General features: G+C 34.2%; 2 protein-coding genes across 12 annotated transcripts in view; one reads left to right on the plus strand and one right to left on the minus strand.

Moving 5' to 3' along the window:
• Positions 1-20,434, plus strand: part of LOC126859072 (histone deacetylase 4) — a 98,955-nt gene that overhangs the window by 65,908 nt on the left and 12,613 nt on the right. For 4 of the 11 annotated variants that reach the window (XM_050609983.1, XM_050609984.1, XM_050609981.1 and 1 more), the window contains 5 exons: positions 760-819; positions 9,531-9,697; positions 15,580-15,684; positions 19,593-19,715; positions 20,213-20,295. In XM_050609983.1, coding sequence (XP_050465940.1) covers positions 760-819; positions 9,531-9,697; positions 15,580-15,684; positions 19,593-19,715; positions 20,213-20,295 — 538 coding nt within the window. Of the gene's footprint in view, positions 1-759; positions 820-9,346; positions 9,698-15,579; positions 15,685-19,592; positions 19,716-20,212; positions 20,296-20,434 lie in introns of those variants that run through there. The other 7 variants (XM_050609978.1, XM_050609979.1, XM_050609986.1 and 4 more) reach the window with 4 other exon arrangements.
• LOC126859109 (uncharacterized) lies at positions 13,240-14,343 on the minus strand. Its single transcript, XM_050610074.1, has 2 exons — positions 14,099-14,343; positions 13,240-13,672 (listed from the first exon to the last, which is right to left on the minus strand). Exons 1-2 carry the CDS (start codon positions 14,341-14,343, stop codon positions 13,393-13,395), a joined length of 525 nt encoding a protein of 174 aa, XP_050466031.1. The 3' UTR covers positions 13,240-13,392.

Genomic DNA, 20,434 nt, shown 5'->3' on the forward strand with positions numbered 1-20,434 from the left:
AAGATAAACATGTTTTATATAAATAAACTTATCAATTTATGCATTTTTCAGAAATTTGTAGATTGTTTAAAATATATTATTATTAATTTTGAGATAAGAAAATTATATGTTTAATTAATTAATTTTTTTTTTAATTTCTTTCTTATTGATTTCTAATAGATATAAAATAGTCTGACAAAAAAGTCTAGGAAATTTTGAATTTACTGAAACTATATATATATATATATTGAAAATTAATAATTCTTTTAGTTTCCATTTTTACCTATTTCAGATTTTTAATTTAAAACTTAGATAATTTTATATAAAGTTATACACAAAAAGATTGAAATACCATGCTTAATAAAGCCAAATTTTCTTCATTCTTATGAGGTACAAATATAATATTGTGTATCGTTTTTCATTTTTTATTCTATTATTTGCGCGTAAAGAATTGAATGGAAATTGCATACAGTCACAAGAATCTACGATCCAAGATAAGCTGACCGATTGTAATTGAAGTATGCGACGCCATCGCTATCATCAATCGTGATATAATAGTTCACGATAGTTTGCTCGGGGCATCTCTTACCGTAATTCTAATAGGCTGACGTCAATCGGCAGTCTGCCATTATTTATGCACATCAGCGATTTCTCATACAAATTGCAATGTTTATTTGCGGATTAGCGAATTTGCGATTGCGCTTGATAGTGCAACAAGCTAATATGCATTTTTTTTCTATATGTACGTCAGTTTTGTAAAACGCTTGTAATTTGTTTTAGAAGACGTGGGCTACAGAAGTGTCGAGATCACGTCCGCCTTCACGCATCTGCCTCAAAAGGGTAAGCATTTTTTAATGTTCATATCTCTAAAATTTTCGTTGATCAATACAATTTCTCTTTAACGTGTTATGTATAAATATCGTGCAATTTCTATAATTTTAAACTAATTAATGTAGTATTTTTAAATTATCAGAATCTTTTAATTAAATAAAAAATTTTGAGAAATGTGTATATATATATATATATATATATATATATATACATATGTATTTTATATTAGTGAATGGAGGAATTAAAAATATATATAATTTTGTAACTTCTTAAAGAAACATACACATACATAGATTACAGAATCAGCGTTTGATCCACAATGCATTAAAATTGATTTCTTATTAATTCATATTATTTTAAAATTTGACTTTTGAATCGAAATTTTGTCAGAATTACGTTATAGAAATTGTACTGTATTTATGATATTGTGCGCGATATATTTAGACACACATTTTAAGAGAAAGTTGGCAACTAATATTTGGCAATATGTAAATTAAGTACCGGTGAATCATATGTTTTGGAAATGTTGTATGTTAAAACTCAAAAATATTGTTTATAAGAATTCAGATCTAAATATATATTGGGTTCCGAATCTATAACTGCTCTAAAAGGCAGCAACCGCGAAGAGAAAAGGATAAAGAAATGGTGAAAACAGATTTTAGGAACACAAATGTTATTTTCAAGTCGTAATAACTGGAATAACTGGTATAACCGGTATAACCATAATCGACGTGGGAGGTGCATGCGAAGGGAGGAAGGGAGGGAAATATTACCGCCAAACTGTTTCGGCATCTATAATATAAATTTCGAGTTTGCTAAGCCAACCCTCGATTTTGCCACTCGATTGGCGTCGTTGTTTTGATAAACATGATAAGCGATTTTTCTATTCTTCTATTATAAAGCTTGTGTAATAAACATTAATATATCAATGGAAATCTTTTTTTTTTATACATTCAGAGATAAGATAGAATTAAAAAATGTATAATAATAAGTAAAATATATAATAAATAAAAGAAAAGAAGGTATAAAAAATGATAAAGTATATTTGTGTGAATTCTAAAATAATACCATGTATAAAATATTATTAATTATTATAACTATTTGCTGAACAAAAATTATTTAAGGATATTTATTCTAGTAAAATTTACAAATTGACAATTGCCCTGAATTAATTAATTAAATAACTCTCTTGTCATCCGTGCAACGCGTTCCATGCATATTGGTCTACAAAATGATTTAATAAATATGCGATTTATATATATATATATATATATATATATATATATATATATATAAAATATAAAATATAAAAATATAAAATAAATATAATATAATATAAATATAAAAATATAAAAATATATATATATATATATATATATATATATATATATATATATATATAAAGAATTAAGTAATATTTATTAAAAGCACATTACTCACACATAAATAATATATACTACATGTTTAGATAAAGAATTGCAGATAAAGAATTTTATTCAGAGCGTGATACTAAATATGCGACGTATGATTAGCATAATTACACGATTACATTCGCGAAGAGACATATATATCTTGTTATATAATTAAAAAAGGAAAACATCTGAGAAGAAGATGTAATGCGATGAGCGATTAAGATTTAACGTAATAATTTTATTTTGTCGCATGTGCGGATACAAACACACACACATACATACATATCGTTATTTAAGCGTGTTATCAATATAACTAAATTTGCTATAATCTATTAAGACGTCAGCATTTGTATTTCGCATATTTGATGATTAATTTTTACATATCTTTTGACATCCACAGCTCATAGATACGATAACCTTGGGCATCATAAAATAGATTTATTTCATCGTTCTTCATGTGGGTCTCGAACAATAAAATGCGAAAGTAAAGTAAATATATTTTTAGCTATTTTTCCGTCGCCTATTTGCATTTGATCTTTGACATGAAAAGCAAACACACGCCGTGATATTTACGAAAAATGAAGTTATCTTCGGTTCTTTCGTACAATGTAAGCTATGAAATATTGTAGAATGCCTTTTACATCTATATTTTATCATAGATATTCAGAGATAGAAACAACTCCTTGAATCAACATATCTAATTTTGATATTATTCTATATTACAAAATTACTATAAAACTCGAAAAATATAGTATATCAATTTATAATAAAAAAGAGTTGAAAATAAAGAGCAATTTAATTTTGAGGATTATATTTTTTTTCTCTCTCCATGTGTCTACTATAAAATTTTCTTACTACTAGATATTTTAGTTAATCAATAAATTAATATTTACTTATTTATAATTAACTATTTTTTATATTTCTTTTTATATTACAAAAAAATTTTATAGTATACTATTTTTATAGATCTTTTAAACACAAATCAAACTTTAAATAAAAATAATATCTAATATTTTAATTATGTTTAATTAGAAAATTATCTTTGATATCTTTGTAATTAATTTTTTGCGTTACATTTTTGTCACTTATCAGGTAATATACAATTTTCGCATTTGTCACATTTGCATAATGTGATAGAAAAATATATACATATTTTGATAAAGATAAGGGTAAAGGTCGATTTTGAATAGTGAAGTTATGTTTTGAGTAACAATTTGTAAGAATTTTTTTCTTTCGCATAAAGGTTTTATTGAAAAGAATGATTTCGTACAAGAGTAGACACTCAAACTAACTCGAAAGACATAGAAGAAATAGAAGTTAAAAGAAGTAGAAATAGAAGTTTTATCGATTGAATGAAGTATATACATTTTTCATTTATTTAGCCTTTATAGTCTTTTTTAGTAGAGCTTATATTATAGTCTTTGTTGTGGAAAAATAAAAGCAGAGAGGAGAAGCAATTCTTCTCTTGCTTACAAAATATTGTTATTCAAAATTAAATGATAAATAACTTATACAACTACAACTTATACAAAATTTGGATAGGTAGATTTTTGATAGGTCAAATTATTAGAATATGAAGAATTGAAGATGAAAGGAAAAGTCAAGGCAAGAGAGAGGCAACACTACTTAACACGTGGTATTGACGAATAAAAAATATATAAGAGCTTAACGGCAAGCTCTCTTTCCATAGATTGCTATTCGGTACACTGCTAACCCGACAGCTGTTCTATAGACTCTAACAAAGTTGCATATTTTTTGACAAATCGACAAATATGCGCAACGATTTACAGAGCTTACAGCTTTCGGTAACTGTATAGAATAGCGCTCTTAGTCACTCGTCGTTAATTACGTTTTAGCAGCAACTTAATATATTTCTCTCGCGAAAAATTCTTCAGAGCGAGTAGAGATAGAGAGAGAGAGAGAGAGACGCGACCGAAAACGTCATTCTCGCGATTAGCGAATCCTCTCGCTGGCTCCCCGCTTCTCGATGCACCACCACCACACACGCTCTGACAACCATCGCGTATACGATGAGGATTTATCAGAACGTCTCCCGGTCGAGATCGTTCAGTCGCGAGATCGAGGGGACAGTTTCGCGTCTTTTCCGCACCGCTTCTTCCTTCCACCACCTCCTCCTCTCCCTTTCCTCTTTCTCATTTTTTTTTATGTGTCACAGTTTCTCTCTTTCTCTCACCTCGCGTCTTGGCTCGCGTAATCGCTTCCAGCGCACCGGTGTGAAGTTAGCACCGCATTTTCAAAAATCGAAAGTTTTATAGAGAGTTCTATTTGCACCCCAAATAGTTCTATAGTTCCTGATAGGTTTTAGAAATAGTTCCGGCAAAAAACCTAAAAAAATTGCATTTTGAAAATATGAGGTGCCAACTTCCCGTGGCACCGCAAAATGCGAAAAATGCCATTTAAATCGTCGTATCCTATAGTTCTCGAAGAGTTCTACAGTTCCTGATAGGTTTTAGTAATAGTTCCGGCCTCTAAATATTTTTAAACAATTTTTGAATCTCAGAGCTGGCACCTCATCTTCCGCTAAAAGTGGCCAGAACTTTTTCATCTTTGGTTTTACAGCTCCGGACGTTGATAATAATCGATAGAACTCTTCGGGGTGCAAACGGAACTGTCATCAGAACTCCGAAATCCCCCAAAAAATTTTACCCCTTCGGGACTTAGAAATTTTCTAAAAACTAGCACCACATCTTCTATAGAACTATGACGTGCTGGCTATTTTCGCAGTTCTTTTGACAGTTCTCGGCAGTTCTAGCATAGTTCCAACAGTTCTGATAGATTTTAGTAATAGTTCCGGCCTCTAAATATTTTTAAACAATTTTTGAATCTCAGAGCTGGCACCTCATCTTTCGTAAAAGTGGCCAGAACTTTTTCATCTTTGGTTTTACAGCTCCGGACGTTGATAATAATCGATAGAACTCTTCGGGGTGCAAACGGAACTGTCATCAGAACTCCGAAATCCCCAAAAATTTTACCCCCTCGGGACTTGGAAATTTTCTAAGAGCGTATAACTAAAAGTGGCCAGAACTTTTTCATCTTTGGTTTTACAGCTCCGGACGTTGATAATAATCGATAGAACTCTTCGGGGTGCAAACGGAACTGTCATCAGAACTCCGAAATCCCCAAAAAAATTTTACCCCCTCGGGACTTTGAAATTTTCTAAGAGCGTATAACTAAAAGTGGCCAGAACTTTTTCATCTTTGGTTTTACAGCTTCGGACGTTCATAATAATCGATAGAACTCTTCGGGGTGCAAACGGAACTGTCATCAGAACTCCGAAATCCCCAAAAAAATTTTACCCCTCGGGACTTTGAAATTTTCTAAGAGCGTATAACTAAAAGTGGCCAGAACTTTTTCATCTTTGGTTTTACAGCTTCGGACGTTGATAATAATCGATAGAACTCTTCGGGGTGCAAACGGAACTGTCATCAGAACTCCGAAATCCCCAAAAAAATTTTACCTCTCGGGACTTTGAAATTTTCTAAGAGCGTATAACTAAAAGTGGCCAGAACTTTTTCATCTTTGGTTTTACAGCTTCGGACGTTCATAATAATCGATAGAACTCTTCGGGGTGCAAACGGAACTGTCATCAGAACTCCGAAATCCCCAAAAATTTTACCCCTCGGGACTTTGAAATTTTCTAAGAGCGTATAACTAAAAGTGGCCAGAACTTTTTCATCTTTGGTTTTACAGCTTCGGACGTTGATAATAATCGATAGAACTCTTCGGGGTGCAAACGGAACTGTCATCAGAACTCCGAAATCCCCAAAAATTTTACCCCTCGGGACTTTGAAATTTTCTAAGAGCGTATAACTAAAAGTGGCCAGAACTTTTTCATCTTTGGTTTTACAGCTTCGGACGTTCATAATAATCGATAGAACTCTTCGGGGTGCAAACGGAACTGTCATCAGAACTCCGAAATCCCCAAAAATTTTACCCCTCGGGACTTTGAAATTTTCTAAGAGCGTATAACTAAAAGTGGCCAGAACTTTTTCATCTTTGGTTTTACAGCTTCGGACGTTGATAATAATCGATAGAACTCTTCGGGGTGCAAACGGAACTGTCATCAGAACTCCGAAATCCCCAAAAAAATTTTACCCCCTCGGGACTTTGAAATTTTCTAAGAGCGTATAACTAAAAGTGGCCAGAACTTTTTCATCTTTGGTTTTACAGCTTCGGACGTTCATAATAATCGATAGAACTCTTCGGGGTGCAAACGGAACTGTCATCAGAACTCGAAATCCCCAAAATATTTAACCTCGGGACTTTGAAAATTTTCAAAGTATTGAAACTACAGTTCAGAACTGACTGTTGAATTTAGCTCGAAGTTCATAATAACGCATAGCAACTATTCGAGCTCAACGGAACTCGTCATTAGAAGCTCTAGGAGTTCGAAGAATTTTTGGCGGATTTCGGAGTTCTGATGACAGTTCCGTTGCACCGAAGAGTTCTATCGATTATTATCAACGTCCGGAGCTGTAAAACCAAAGATGAAAAAGTTCTGGCCACTTTTAGTTATACGCTCTTAGAAAATTTCCAAGTCCCGAGGGGGTAAAATTTTTTTGGGGATTTCGGAGTTCTGATGACAGTTCCGTTTGCACCCCGAAGAGTTCTATCGATTATTATCAACGTCCGGAGCTGTAAAACCAAAGATGAAAAAGTTCTGGCCACTTTTACGAAAGATGAGGTGCCAGCTCTGAGATTCAAAAATTGTTTAAAAATATTTAGAGGCCGGAACTATTACTAAAATCTATCAGAACTGTTGGAACTATGCTAGAACTGCCGAGAACTGTCAAATGAACTGCGAAAATAGCCAGCACGTCATAGTTCTATACAAGATGTGGTGCTAGTTTTTAGAAAATTTCTAAGTCCCGAGGGGGTAAAATTTTTTTGGGGATTTCGGAGTTCTGATGACAGTTCCGTTTGCACCCCGAAGAGTTCTATCGATTATTATCAACGTCCGAAGCTGTAAAACCAAAGATGAAAAAGTTCTGGCCACTTTTAGCGGAAGATGAGGTGCCAGCTCTGAGATTCAAAAATTGTTTAAAAATATTTAGAGGCCGGAACTATTACTAAAACCTATCAGGAACTGTAGAACTCTTCGAGAACTATAGGATACGACGATTTAAATGGCATTTTTCGCATTTTGCGGTGCCACGGGAAGTTGGCACCTCATATTTTCAAAATGCAATTTTTTTAGGTTTTTTGCCGGAACTATTTCTAAAACCTATCAGGAACTATAGAACTATTTGGGGTGCAAATAGAACTCTCTATAAAACTTTCGATTTTTGAAAATGCGGTGCTAACTTCACACCGGTTTCCAGCGCGAGCTAAATTTAGCGCTGACCGTTGCTTTTGCCGAACGACGTATATAAAGCTCCTCCTCCTCCTCCTCCTCCTCCTTCACCTCGCGTTCGCCATCGTTTCCTGCACGCGCGCGGCCCGAGGTCGCGAGACACCGTCAAGAAAACACGACGACGAGTCCCACCTGTGAAGCTCCGCGCGTGTCTCGCGACGACCACGAGGAGAGAGAGAGAGAGAGAGAGAGAGAGCATTGTGGATATACGTCGCAATCTACGTGACCGAAGCATTCGTATATTCGTGTTGATTCTGAAAGGAGTGCGTCGCGAAGAGCAGCTTGAACTTGTGACTCCCGACAACTGATAACCCGGAATCTGGGAACGCTTTATCGCGGCACGCACGTGTCGGAATTTCGTCACGGCGTAAATTTCGCTCGCTAAGTCTTTAATAAAGCGTGTCGCTTTACCGTGCGCGATTATCGTCATACATAACTTGTGACAGGTCGACGGAGAAGTGTGCGATGATAATTAATAGTGCGCGGAAAATTAATCGTACCGTGAACGTTCGCGTTCAAAGTTTCGAGTGTCTTCGGGAATGACTTCGAGTTTGGATTTTTAACCGAGGAAAATTCGCGAGATCGCGAAAAGAACAGAGAGTCCTCGGTCCTCGTTGGCGAAGAGCCTTGCGTGCAAATCGATCGAGTGATAAACGGCCGTACGTGCACGCGCGTTGCGTATACGTGTGTGCATTGCACGTAATAAACGCTAAAAATAGCCGCGTTATCGCGCCGCGAACGAATAACGAGGCGATAAACATTGTCGCGACACACGCGCGATCGCTCACGAATTCCGCGAGCGCTCTCTCCTCGATTGCCGGCGCGATAACGAGAGCAAGGAGGTGGACGTTATCGCGCTGCTCTTTTCCTTCTCCATTTATTCCCGAACCGGCTGCAATGAGAGGGCCCAAGAAGAGAGAGATCGATCGTTTCCACGAAATTACGCCTCTCGCAAATTACACGACTTCTGTCTCCAAAATTAGAGTCTCGGAGAATAAAAGACAAAAAAAAAAAAAAAAATAATCGCGGAGATTGATATAATCGCGCGTTTCCTAGAAACTAATATTGTTTGAAAACGAATACAATAGGAACGACGCAAAAAAACTTCGGTTCTTTCCATTATTTATGCGCGACAATCTTCGCCTTCCTCAATATTTCATACCTTGACAACGTTTTAAAACCATATTCGACATTGAAGAGAGATATTTAAAGCAAGGATTTAAACAGCATGATATAACAAGAAATTATCATCGTTGATTTTAGTTGCGTGTGTGTGTGTGTGTGTGTTTGTGCGTGTTGATTTCTTTCCGATATTGAAATTAAATGTAAATTGTGAAAATATCGCGGCGTGTGCTGTTGAATAAATATCGATAAGAACCATTGAGACCATTGGCTGGCGACCAGTGAAATATCGCGTCATGTATTATTGAACGAATATTGATAAAAATTATCGAGACATCAGTAAGTGACGGGGAGGGGAAAAAAAAAGCGATCTTTCAGCAACGACGACAATCTCGAGGGAGATTAGATTTAATAATACCAGTTGTTACGACTTTTTAATCCATTAATAAATATTTGACTTCTCAAATTACAAATTTGTAAATAAAAAAAAAATTCTTTATTTGATTCGAAATTATTTCCTCTCGAACGCGGACGATCACAATTTATCATGTCCAATCGTATCGGTGCAAAAATTCGATAATAAAAGAGGGGAAAAAAAAATATATATATATATCGTGTGTAAAAAAAGGAAAGAAAAACTATGAAGGTTTACGTGGAACGAAGGAGCGCGTTCGATCGATATCCGCGCGCGGAAAGTTCGAGCGCGAAGCTCGAAGGCGGACATCATCACCGCCACGGGACAATTGCCCATCATCACGCAATCGCACACGAGAGCATGTTACCGGACGTGTGTTGTTATTACATGTGCGTAGAGATGGCCAGGGATACGCCGGGCTCGCCGATGCCGCGACCGCGAGATTTGGGCGCCGGCGGCGGGGGAGGCGCGGCAACGGCCACCCTGACTTCCAGCGCTTATCACGCTGCAGTCGCCGATACCGCCAGCCTGCACGGCCACGCGTTGCAGCAGAAGATACTCGAGGTAACGTATTTGTGTATATACGTACATATATATGTTATGTGTTAAATCGTTGTGTATACCAAGTGAATTCGGAGTCTTGTGGCATTTCATGAAATACGTTATCAATGATAATAAAATCAGAATGTCTATTCTCTGGAAAAAGATGGAAAATTTGGAATTCTCAGGAATTTCTTTTCTGGAGAAATCAGGCAAGTCTCATGGAATTTCATTAGGATTCAGGAAAATTTTTCTAATTTCTCAGGAGAAATAATGCTTTATCAAAAAAAAATATATATATATATATTTATAAATATATAATATATATAATATAAGCTTATATAAACTATAATAAATTAATATATAAACTTTATATATATATATATATATATATATATATATATATATATATATATATTTTGAATATGATTTTAAGTAAGAAAGAGAGAAGAAAGATCTATTTGTTATTTTAAAAAGAATAGGACATTTATATTTTTTATTTTATATCAAAATTATTTTATATTGAATTCTTTTATTAAACAGAGAGCTATGACATATCGCTCGTCGACATATTAGTACTCGTATGATGTACGAATACTTATATGTTACCGTGTTGAAATGAATTGCAGTGGTGGATAGAAATATACGTATCACGGAAATTTACTCGTCGTAATATATATATATATACGATGAAGTTTAGATTACTGCAACCGAGCTCAGTTCGGAAACACAGTTTCGGGTGAGTCCGATCGATCGTGCGCGCTTTAGTTACATTACAATTTAAGTTCAAGGTCGCCGATACTTTGGTGAAGGCCAAATTTAATGTTTGCGGAGAATCCAGCGGAAAGATAAACATATATCGCACACGATATTTTCTGTAACTGCAGTATTACGTTTCGTTATGTTGTTACATCGGTCAGTTATTGTTTCGCTCTTCGAAAATAAAAGTCTAGAAACAATCTTTACTATACCTATATAAATACATACATAAAATATGGTTGAATATTGCATACACGATGTATTTCGTAGCGTGTAGCGTATATTTAATTCCAATCTCAAATATGCATTTTAATGACGTTTATTTTTTTTTTCAACCGAAGTCGTCTCACAGTCTGTTATTTTACTTTTTTCCTTATTTTTTAAATATTATTTCTCGTTAATTTTCTTAAGCAGAAATTGAATGACACGCATAAAATCTAGCTTGTACGAAAAAAAATGTTTTTTTATAACATCTATTAATTATACATCACATACATTACTTTAACGACATATTTAATAAAAAATTAGACTCTAACATAAATTTAAAATCGATTTTTTCCTAAGGAGATTTAAAAAATATATTAGAAAGAATTCTTTCAATCGTACAATCGCGAATTTTTTCCTTTGTCACTTTTTGTTTTAAGGAATTTGTTATTAAAATTATTATTGTCTAGCGAATATATCTCTTTTTTCTCTGTGCCATATTATGTACATACATATAGGAGAACAGATCAGCCATGCGCTTGTATGTATGTGTATATTATATGTATCGATCGTCTGGCGGAAATCTCGGCGACACACGACGCGCCACGCGTCGCGAGACGCATACCGTGCGTGAAATCGCACGTGCAGTGCCGCGTAACGCGTGTGTTCTATTTGGCGAGTAGAATTCAATTACCATACGTTCGACGGAAAACAATGTAAATAGCGCAACAGAAGAGTAAAACACGACGGGGAAGAGAGAGGGAGTTATTTTCCGCGTCCCTCTTTTATATCGGCAATATATTTGCGACGGAATTCACAAATAATATTGATAGACGATAAGCTTACTTCTAATATTTCGTCAGCTATGATTTGATAATAACTAACTCCATTTTTGAAAAAGATTTATATGTATGTTTACACGCACACTTTATTTATATATATTTATATTTTATTTTTAAATATTTTTAATCCACGTTAACAGTTCATTATGCTTGTAATTTTTTTATTTTTTTAAAATATATTTTATACAAAAAAGATATTGTACAATAGAATCACATATTGTATATATATATATATATTTTTTTTTATCGGAAATGTTTGAAGAGACTGTAATTTTTTAGATGCACCTGTCTACACACACATGTGAATTAGTTTGAATTAACTTTAGATTAAGATAAAATGAAAATGTAAATAAATTTGGACAATCTTTTCGGAATAGATTATCTTTACGAAAAAGTAAGTGGTTATTTGCATTCGCGCATTTCTTTGTCGAACTGGTATTAGGAACTTTAGAGTTTTTCCTATTTTTATACAGTTAAAATGTGTGACGGATTACATTGATAGATTCGCAAAGAAACTTTTGTGTTATAAAATGAGAAAATAATATATAAGCGCAATGATATTTGCAGCTATTACATAACATGAGTTTATTTTATCCATGGATCATACACATAAAAGACGTTTAAACACGTTATATAACTTGTCATCTTATATTTACAAACATATTTATAGAAACAAATTATACATAAGAAAGTAAAAATATAAATAAAAAAAAGCGATCAAAAAAATGCTGGGTCTCGCTCGATTGATTCAACGACGTATTAATGTCATTAATAAAGGAAGTATTAATTTTCTCGCGTTACATACATATCATAGCGTATGTCCAAAAGATTACGTGTACCAGTAGTAGAAATATTTATTTTTTGCATAATTTACGCTCGATTGCCCATTGATAATAATTTATTCACAGTTTCCCTAATTTGTCTTGTAAGGTTTTCCCTAAAAGAAAAATGCTCAGTATAACATTTAGAAAAAAAATTGAAGCAAATTTGTTTGTGTTGTTATATATTTCTTAAACGTCTTAGTACTGATATTTATCTAATGATAAATAATATGAAGAATCTCGCAAGCTAACAATATAACATTTAAAAATATGCCAGTAGAATTTAGATTAACCTATGAGCTTTGGCTTTTGAACTAAATTGCATATGATTAATGCAATGTCATTATCGATAAAATATGGTATTTGTTTTTCCCAGGATGACACTTGATGTGCATATACATCGAATCGAATATCAATATCGTTATTATCACATGCAAATATGTTGCTTTATTTTTTTCTTTTTTATTCGTTATTTATTCTTGCAAATGATAATTAGCAATAAACAATCTTCGGAGGATATCGTCCGTATCTTGAAAAAGGCGATAAACGCATATCTTTTTCGTTGTTGAAAAGTTTCGTAGTGATAACTTTTTGCGCGATAAAATTTCGAAAGTAAAATTTATATTTCCGCAAAAATATGAAGCCTCGCGGCGATCAATCCAACAATTAGGAAGAGAGTCAAAATGTTAAAGAAAAGAGCGAGTCGCGTTTTCAGAAACGGCCGTACCGACATCATTGAACCGCGATGATTATTGTACTCGCGTATCCAGTCTCGCACCATGACGGTGTTTGGGTCTGACATTTTGGGACCTAAAATGGCCTACAATTAAAATAATATATTATCCAAAAGAATTGTATATACAGAGATCATTGTTCTCAATTTTAAAATTTCGTTACATTGCAAGCTTTCAATTACTGTTCCGAGCTATATGTTTATTTCAACGCGTACTAGCTTTCATCAGCTGGGGCGGAAATACAGTGAGACGTAAAACGAAGAAGATAATTTTTTTGCTTATTGTAGGGATATTTTCTATTTCCTTTTTGCTTTACTTTACCTATTACATAATCTGTCCTCATTTTTTATTTTTACATTTCACTGTATTCTAATAGAGTTTGTAGGGCTCGTTATCGCTGTTATCGGTGAAAAATAGTGCGTTGTTATACTAACAAAGTCGCAGGCTAAGGCCACCGAACTCAACGGCGCCCTGCATAATGGGCAAGGTGGCGGCGCAGGTGCTATTCTAACGTCGCAATAACTCGCCAGACATTCCGCGCACAGTAAATGACCGCAGGGGGCTTTCACGCCGATCTTCGGAGCATTTAAACAGATCGGACAGACTTCGCCGTTGTACGTCACTATGGATCTGTCATCACTGTCGAGAAAACGAAAGTGCGTCGTTATCTCTCGTCGTACGCATACAAGTACGCGCTTTTCACATTGCTTTTATCTCAAAAGTTAAATGATCAATAAATGTTGCAGCGTAAACATCAATGTTTAAATATATATATGGTATAATATCAACAGTGTTGCACAGAAATAATTTGTATTTTACACAAATATTATTAAAAAATTTTTTAATTATAAAATATTTAAAAAAAATGAATTTGTATTTATATATAAAAACAAACTTCTATATTTTAGATTTAATCGTATCTCAAAATTATTTGGATGATGTGTGAATTTTACGTAACGGTGATACACGTGCATTATGATGTTTTGGGTTTTTATAAAAATCAATGATCAATTTATAGACAAGGGTGCATTAATGTAATGGCCCTTTTCTTAAGAATTGTTGTACCTCTTAAGCTCTTTTTTTTTGGTACTCGAATTGGCACTTGAGTCGTCTAACTCGGTTTGAATTTCCACGTTCCTCCACCTTCCGCAAAACGAACCCTTCTTTCGGAACAACAGGACGCAAATGCCGAAACCTACCGCGAGCACCGTAGTTCGAAGAGCGTATCCTTTCCATCCCGAGGTCGGACCTTCACTCGGAGGCATAATGAAAGCGAGGGTCCTCGCTTTATATTGTCCCGTAAAATTCATTTTTCAATTTTCTTCTCACAGATCGATTCGATTAATTCAGTACTTTTGCGACGCAATATGCCGATACTTTTTCACGATTTATATTGCAATGTATATCAATTTATTTGAAAATTTCAGGATCGATATTCGATCGGCTTTGGTTAATAGATTGATGTATGAATTATGGCGACAGTGACAAAGCGATATTCACCTGTTAATTATTTAACGGCTTGAAATTTCATTTATCGATATTAACTATGAAAATCCAGTTTACAAAAGTGAATTTTTTTTATATAAAATTTGGATATAACTTTAACGTGATCTGCTTCTTGCATTTAGGACTATTTCGACTTTTGATGAACTTTTCTGTACAGAATCCAACAATTTATATCTGAGAAGAAATAACTAGATAGAATACTAAGAAACGCGTTCTCGCAAACTTAATTAACATTAATTACTAACGTTTAAATTGCTCTCTTTTTTTCCAATTTTGTTTCTAAAAAGAGAATGTTATAAATAAGTCATACACATAGGAGAAAAGTCAATAAGAATCGCAAAATAAATTCTAGAATTATGTTTGTGACTATTTGTTTCATATCGATATCGCGTTCGATTTTTTAAGCAGTCCGACAGTGTAATAAAAATCACATGGTAATAGCGTTCGCACGCGTGCTTGCTAGTAGATGTAACCAATTGGACGAAATTGTTTTGGTCTTCGTGTCAGCTCAACCCACGCATTTCCTTCTGAGAAAGGACGAGTCAAAGTCGCCCACGTGCGACGAAGGCGACAATGAAAAAAACGTTCGAGAGACACGGTGAATTGGATTAAACGGATCAAATGCGCGCGCCATATTGCCGTGAAACTTTACGCTATGCATACTTTCGCATTTTCACTTGACGCGCAACAAAAACTTTATTCAGAGACGCATTGAAAAGACCCCGTGCATAAATCTGCATCTCTGCGTTTGTCTCTTTTTTTTTTTTATTGAATTCCTTTATTCTCTTTGGAAAATCGAAAAAAGATGAATGTCTGCTAATGAATTAATATATTCTGATAAATGAAAAAGAATTATATCGTAAAATGTAGGCGCTTTGTGACGACTTTTCGGTTGAAAGAAGAAATATGTGTCGAGTGATTCTTGTTTTACACTTGAGCGAATTATTCACTCCATATTTCACTCTTCAGATATTTTTTAAGATTTTAATTTTCAATTAAGGGCATTACAATACCCTTGAGATATCTGGATTTGTTTCCAGCTACAGCAGCACCATCAGATTCAACAACAGCTCCTCCGACAGCAATATCAGGCCCAGGAACGACAATTGGCTGAACTGCACGAGCAACAGATGCATCAACTCAAGGTGAGTCTAATCTTAAGGACTTCACATGTATGTATACCGATTTGTTATTTTCTTTTGTGTGTCTCGATAAATTTAGCTCTTTGATCTTATTGCTTATCATAGCACCTATTTGTGAACTTGTAGAATTTATTTTAATTAATTTTATTTTAAAAAACTTCTTTTGTTTCCCTTCTCTCCCCATTTTTTTCCTTTCCTCCCTCCTTTCCTCTTTCCTTCTCTGTATCAAAATTAATATTTTTATAAAAAACTATTTAGCTTTGATGTAGAGATATATATATATACTCTTCTCTATTTTTCTCAAATAATTAAATATACATCTAATTCTTTTTTCCCGAAGATTATCATTTTTCAACATCCTTTCACACTCTCTTTTTCATCTAACAGAAAGATAAATCATTTGAAGATATTTTTTTTTAATTAATTGATTGATGCATCTATTCTACTACATGCCGTTTTTCATCGTGATTCATCTAAAAGAATGCAAAATTGCGCATCGAGATCTCTTATTAAACGACGATGATGATCAACACTTGCATCAGCGGTCAGCAGCAGCAACGGAATATTAGCGTGTATTATCCGTCCATGATAGAGAGGACCCTTCTCTCCCGCTTTTTACCCGATACTTCGTCCCTCCCGTCTCCGTCACCGTTCGCGATGACAGTTCTCTCGAAACGTCATTCTGTGTTGTCTTTTCCTCTCTCTCTTTCTTCCTCTCTCTATGTCTCTGTCGAAAGTCCAACGGAATATTCCTCTCATTGTCGGCGAAACGCGTAACGTGCGTCACACAAAGGAGATAGTAACACACAACAACAGTTGATCGTGAAAATAAACTGGCTACATTGCGTCGCGGAATCCCATGATGATTCTCGATCGACTGAGCTCGCAATCTTCGCTGTGTGTCTATAAAGCTGGCATGGAAACTCGTAAATTTTTAAAAATTCCGTGGCTTTATTTTCAATAATTTTATCGCGCTTGATAGTTTAAATAGATTTTTTATTAAAGGAAATTATCTTTATACGCTAAATTAACGCATGCAACTTTTATTCTGCGAAGAATTTTTGATATTATTTTATATCGGATTAAAAAAAAACCGATTATTTAGAATAATAATTTATCCTACACGAACAAAGATCTCAGTTTTTGCGTAAAAGATAAAAATCAGACTAATTGAAAAATTACTCGAAATATGCTAATTTCTCGTGAATACGAGAGGATTTGTATGAATAGGAATTGCACATAAAAAATTCTTTGGGTAAATTTTTTCTATATTTTAGAATCGTATTAAATGTGCACGAAATTTACTTTAAATGATTAGAAAATATATTTTGTTTCTTCAAATCTTGTATATAAAACGATTTCGACGTGTAAAATTGTGCGGTTCTACTACAAATCGATAGCCTTTCTACTTCACATAACGCGTACGCATTATGACGCTTGTTTCTTGTAATTATGCATGGATTCACGTGTCCTATAATCTTCTAACACATGTAATATCACGTACAAATATTTCAGAAAATTGCTATTCACCAACGCGATATGACGGATAATAAATTCAAATAGATGTGTGTACATGTTTTAGAATAACTTTGAATTAATATTGTTTCATATACACATATAGATAACTCTGAGTATATAAATAAAATCTAATCTAATCGATTTATCTGATCGGACTGGATCACAATTGATCAGCAGTTTATTCAACGTTAATATAGATATTCTTTCATAAATTTAAAAATTTGTATTTCGAAATATGAATGATAAAAGAAGTATATATATATATATATATATATATATATATATATATATATATATATATAAAAATCTGTCGGTGATTCGTTTTTTTTATCTTTATTTTTACATCATTAAAAAAAAAAAAATTGGAATAAAATACGACTCGTAAACTGCTTCTATTTATAAGCAAATTGGATGATTTTTCATGTCAATTTGATTGGACACCCGCATAGACGAAATTTTGCTCTTCAAGTCTACTATTTGAAGTTCAAGACGGCTTTCTTATGGGTAAGCGAGAAAGAGAGAGGGGGTTTTGATTCATCGGTTCGTTTTCCTCGATATCTTATAACGTCTATGCTATTTTCGGCCGTGGAGATACCGTAAACATACCGTTGCACCTGTGGCGCGTGCCGACGTCACTTCCGCCCCCGGCGTATTCCGGACGCGGGAGGTATTAACAGGTGCGCACAGGTGTTTTCGGTTTCGCAGGTGCATTGCGCACGATCGTACAATAACTGTCCCGATTTGCTTTATTGGTCGATTGTGTAAATTTTATATATTATATCAAGTCGTTTGTCAATCTTTCTTTTGGTTATTGATTAGCGCACGATGATGATTATAAGTACGCGATTGCATTGATGGTTATAAGTATGATTTATTATATCATATAATGGATACTAAAGAGATTAATTAAACGGATTTAATCAAATTAACAATTTTTTTTCTTTATTTATTTATGCAATATAATTTGAATTTGAATTTGATTTAGTAATTGATTTATATAGACTCTTGTATAATTCTAACAATAATATTCAAATCGATGATACGTAGACGCAAAGGCGAGAAAACAATTTCGGGCGTAGGAGAGAGAGCGCAGCTTCGTTAAAGCGAGCGGTCCACGTGCGCGGCGAATAATCGACGAATAACGAGTCATTGCGCGAACGAGAATGATGCCAGACGCGTAGAATAGACCCGTGGTGACACGGATGTCGATGAACTCTGCGGAAGGAGTTTTCCTCGGCTAGTCGCGAGATTCGGAAATCTCTCCGAATGATGGCAGGGAGGAGAGAGACGCGATGATCTTATCGCAAGCGAGCGCGTCATCCGGCTTTTGGGAGTCGGATTTCTGAATATATTAATAAATGATTCGATACTCTTGCGGTCGAATCACGCTGTTTCACGCGCGAATTAGATTAATACTTAACGATGTCCCGGGATTTTACGAATCTTCGCATGCGATTAGCTATCCGATTCGTATTACTATCTCTTCCTCGTACATTATTCTGTCGAAGAGTTAAAAGAATTTCTTTTTTTTTTTTTTTGTATATTTCACGTAACGACTATTGACACAGAATGATTCAATTTCTCCTTATTTTTCTGATGCTTTAAAGTCAATGGTGCTTTCTATATTTTATTTTTTCCGTTGCTAGCGAAGATATTCGAAGATTTCTTGCATCATTTTTATAAATCGCATATATTTTATCCTCTTTTAAAAATAGATGAATTTAAAAAATATACATATTTAATGTTTTTTCTTGTTAAGTCAATATAGTCTTACCGTATATAAAATACAAAATTTTGCTTAACGCATTTATTAAAAAATATTACTAGTACAAAGAATATATGGGTTTTTAATATATTATGCTACATGTATCTTGGAAAATGTGATTTCCTTTATGCGATAAGAACAGTAGCCACATAGCATATGGAAAATTACCATCGAATCCCATAGTCATTAACGCCGCGGTTGTATGGCGGTTTCATAATCGAGGTAAAGCCGTCGATATAATAATGCGGAGGACATGGTTTGCATCGTTCACAGACGATGATATGTGATTTGAACTGCACAGGTTACGTGCCGGATTAAACCAATTAAGACGCAATTCCCTGGGGAAAAGAGGGGCGACGGGATGGGGGGAGGGATCTAATAAATGCGCTGCCCTTGCGAGCTTACGCATTATACATTATATATACATTATCGCGATTGCGAATTCTCGCGTAATTGGATTCTGGTTTTGACCGAACATAATTTTCGCCAACTATCAGCGGAAGCTTCAATTTTGACGAGATTGCATTTTATCGGAGAATCTCTGTAATGATAATTTCGAGATGAAAGCATAGAGATATTAAAAAGTAATGTGAAAGTTTTAATGGAACAGAATTTGCTTTTGCCGTAGCTCTGGGAACAGCAGAAGCAGCTAGAAGAGAGACGAGAAAAGGAGAGACTGGAGGCTCTCAGGAAGAAGGACAAACACGATCACAGCGCGAATGCGTCCACCGAAGTCAAGCAACGCCTTCAGGTAAGTTTTCATTTTCTGCTTGTTTGATTTTTTTTAATTATAATATATAAATATAAATTTTTAACTTTCGAATTTTCGATTACCTTTGAAGAAAGTGTACTTATACTCATAATATTATAAATTAAGAAACGATATTATTTTAAAACCAGATGCGTTTTAATAAACATATAATAAATTTAAACATATAATAAACATATAAAAAACATATGATAAATTTTCAGCAATAAAGAGAAAAAAAAAGAGAAAATAAATGATTCAACTTAGATTAAAGATTAACGATTGTTACTAAGTTTTTATTTCTTACGATAATGTAAAACAGCGTGTTGTTTTAATTTTTTCAAAAAACTAATTTGATTAAAGATTAAAAGAATAGAGTAGTTTATCAGATGAGCCGAGTCTAAGCATTGATTTTCCGAGTTTTCACATCGTGAACGACATACACTCTGTCGTGCGAGTTTACGCAATTTTCTCTATTTACAACATGCTTATGATTATAGAGCTTCCTGGTGAACAAGAAGCAGAGAGAGGCAGCCGCGGCGGCGAACGGAGCTGTGCCTGGTACACCCGGATACAGGAGCTGGTAAGTTAATATGTATTCGGGATAAAATAAAATAAAATGAAATTATTATCCTTTGAAATGTTTTGAGAAATGGTTCCAGTACACTTAGATCCGGAAAGATTTTTTTTTCATAAATAAAACTTGTGAAAAACACAGATAC

This window comes from Cataglyphis hispanica, chromosome 2 (genome assembly GCF_021464435.1).
Source record: "Cataglyphis hispanica isolate Lineage 1 chromosome 2, ULB_Chis1_1.0, whole genome shotgun sequence".
Taxonomy (NCBI): Eukaryota; Metazoa; Arthropoda; class Insecta; order Hymenoptera; family Formicidae; genus Cataglyphis; species Cataglyphis hispanica.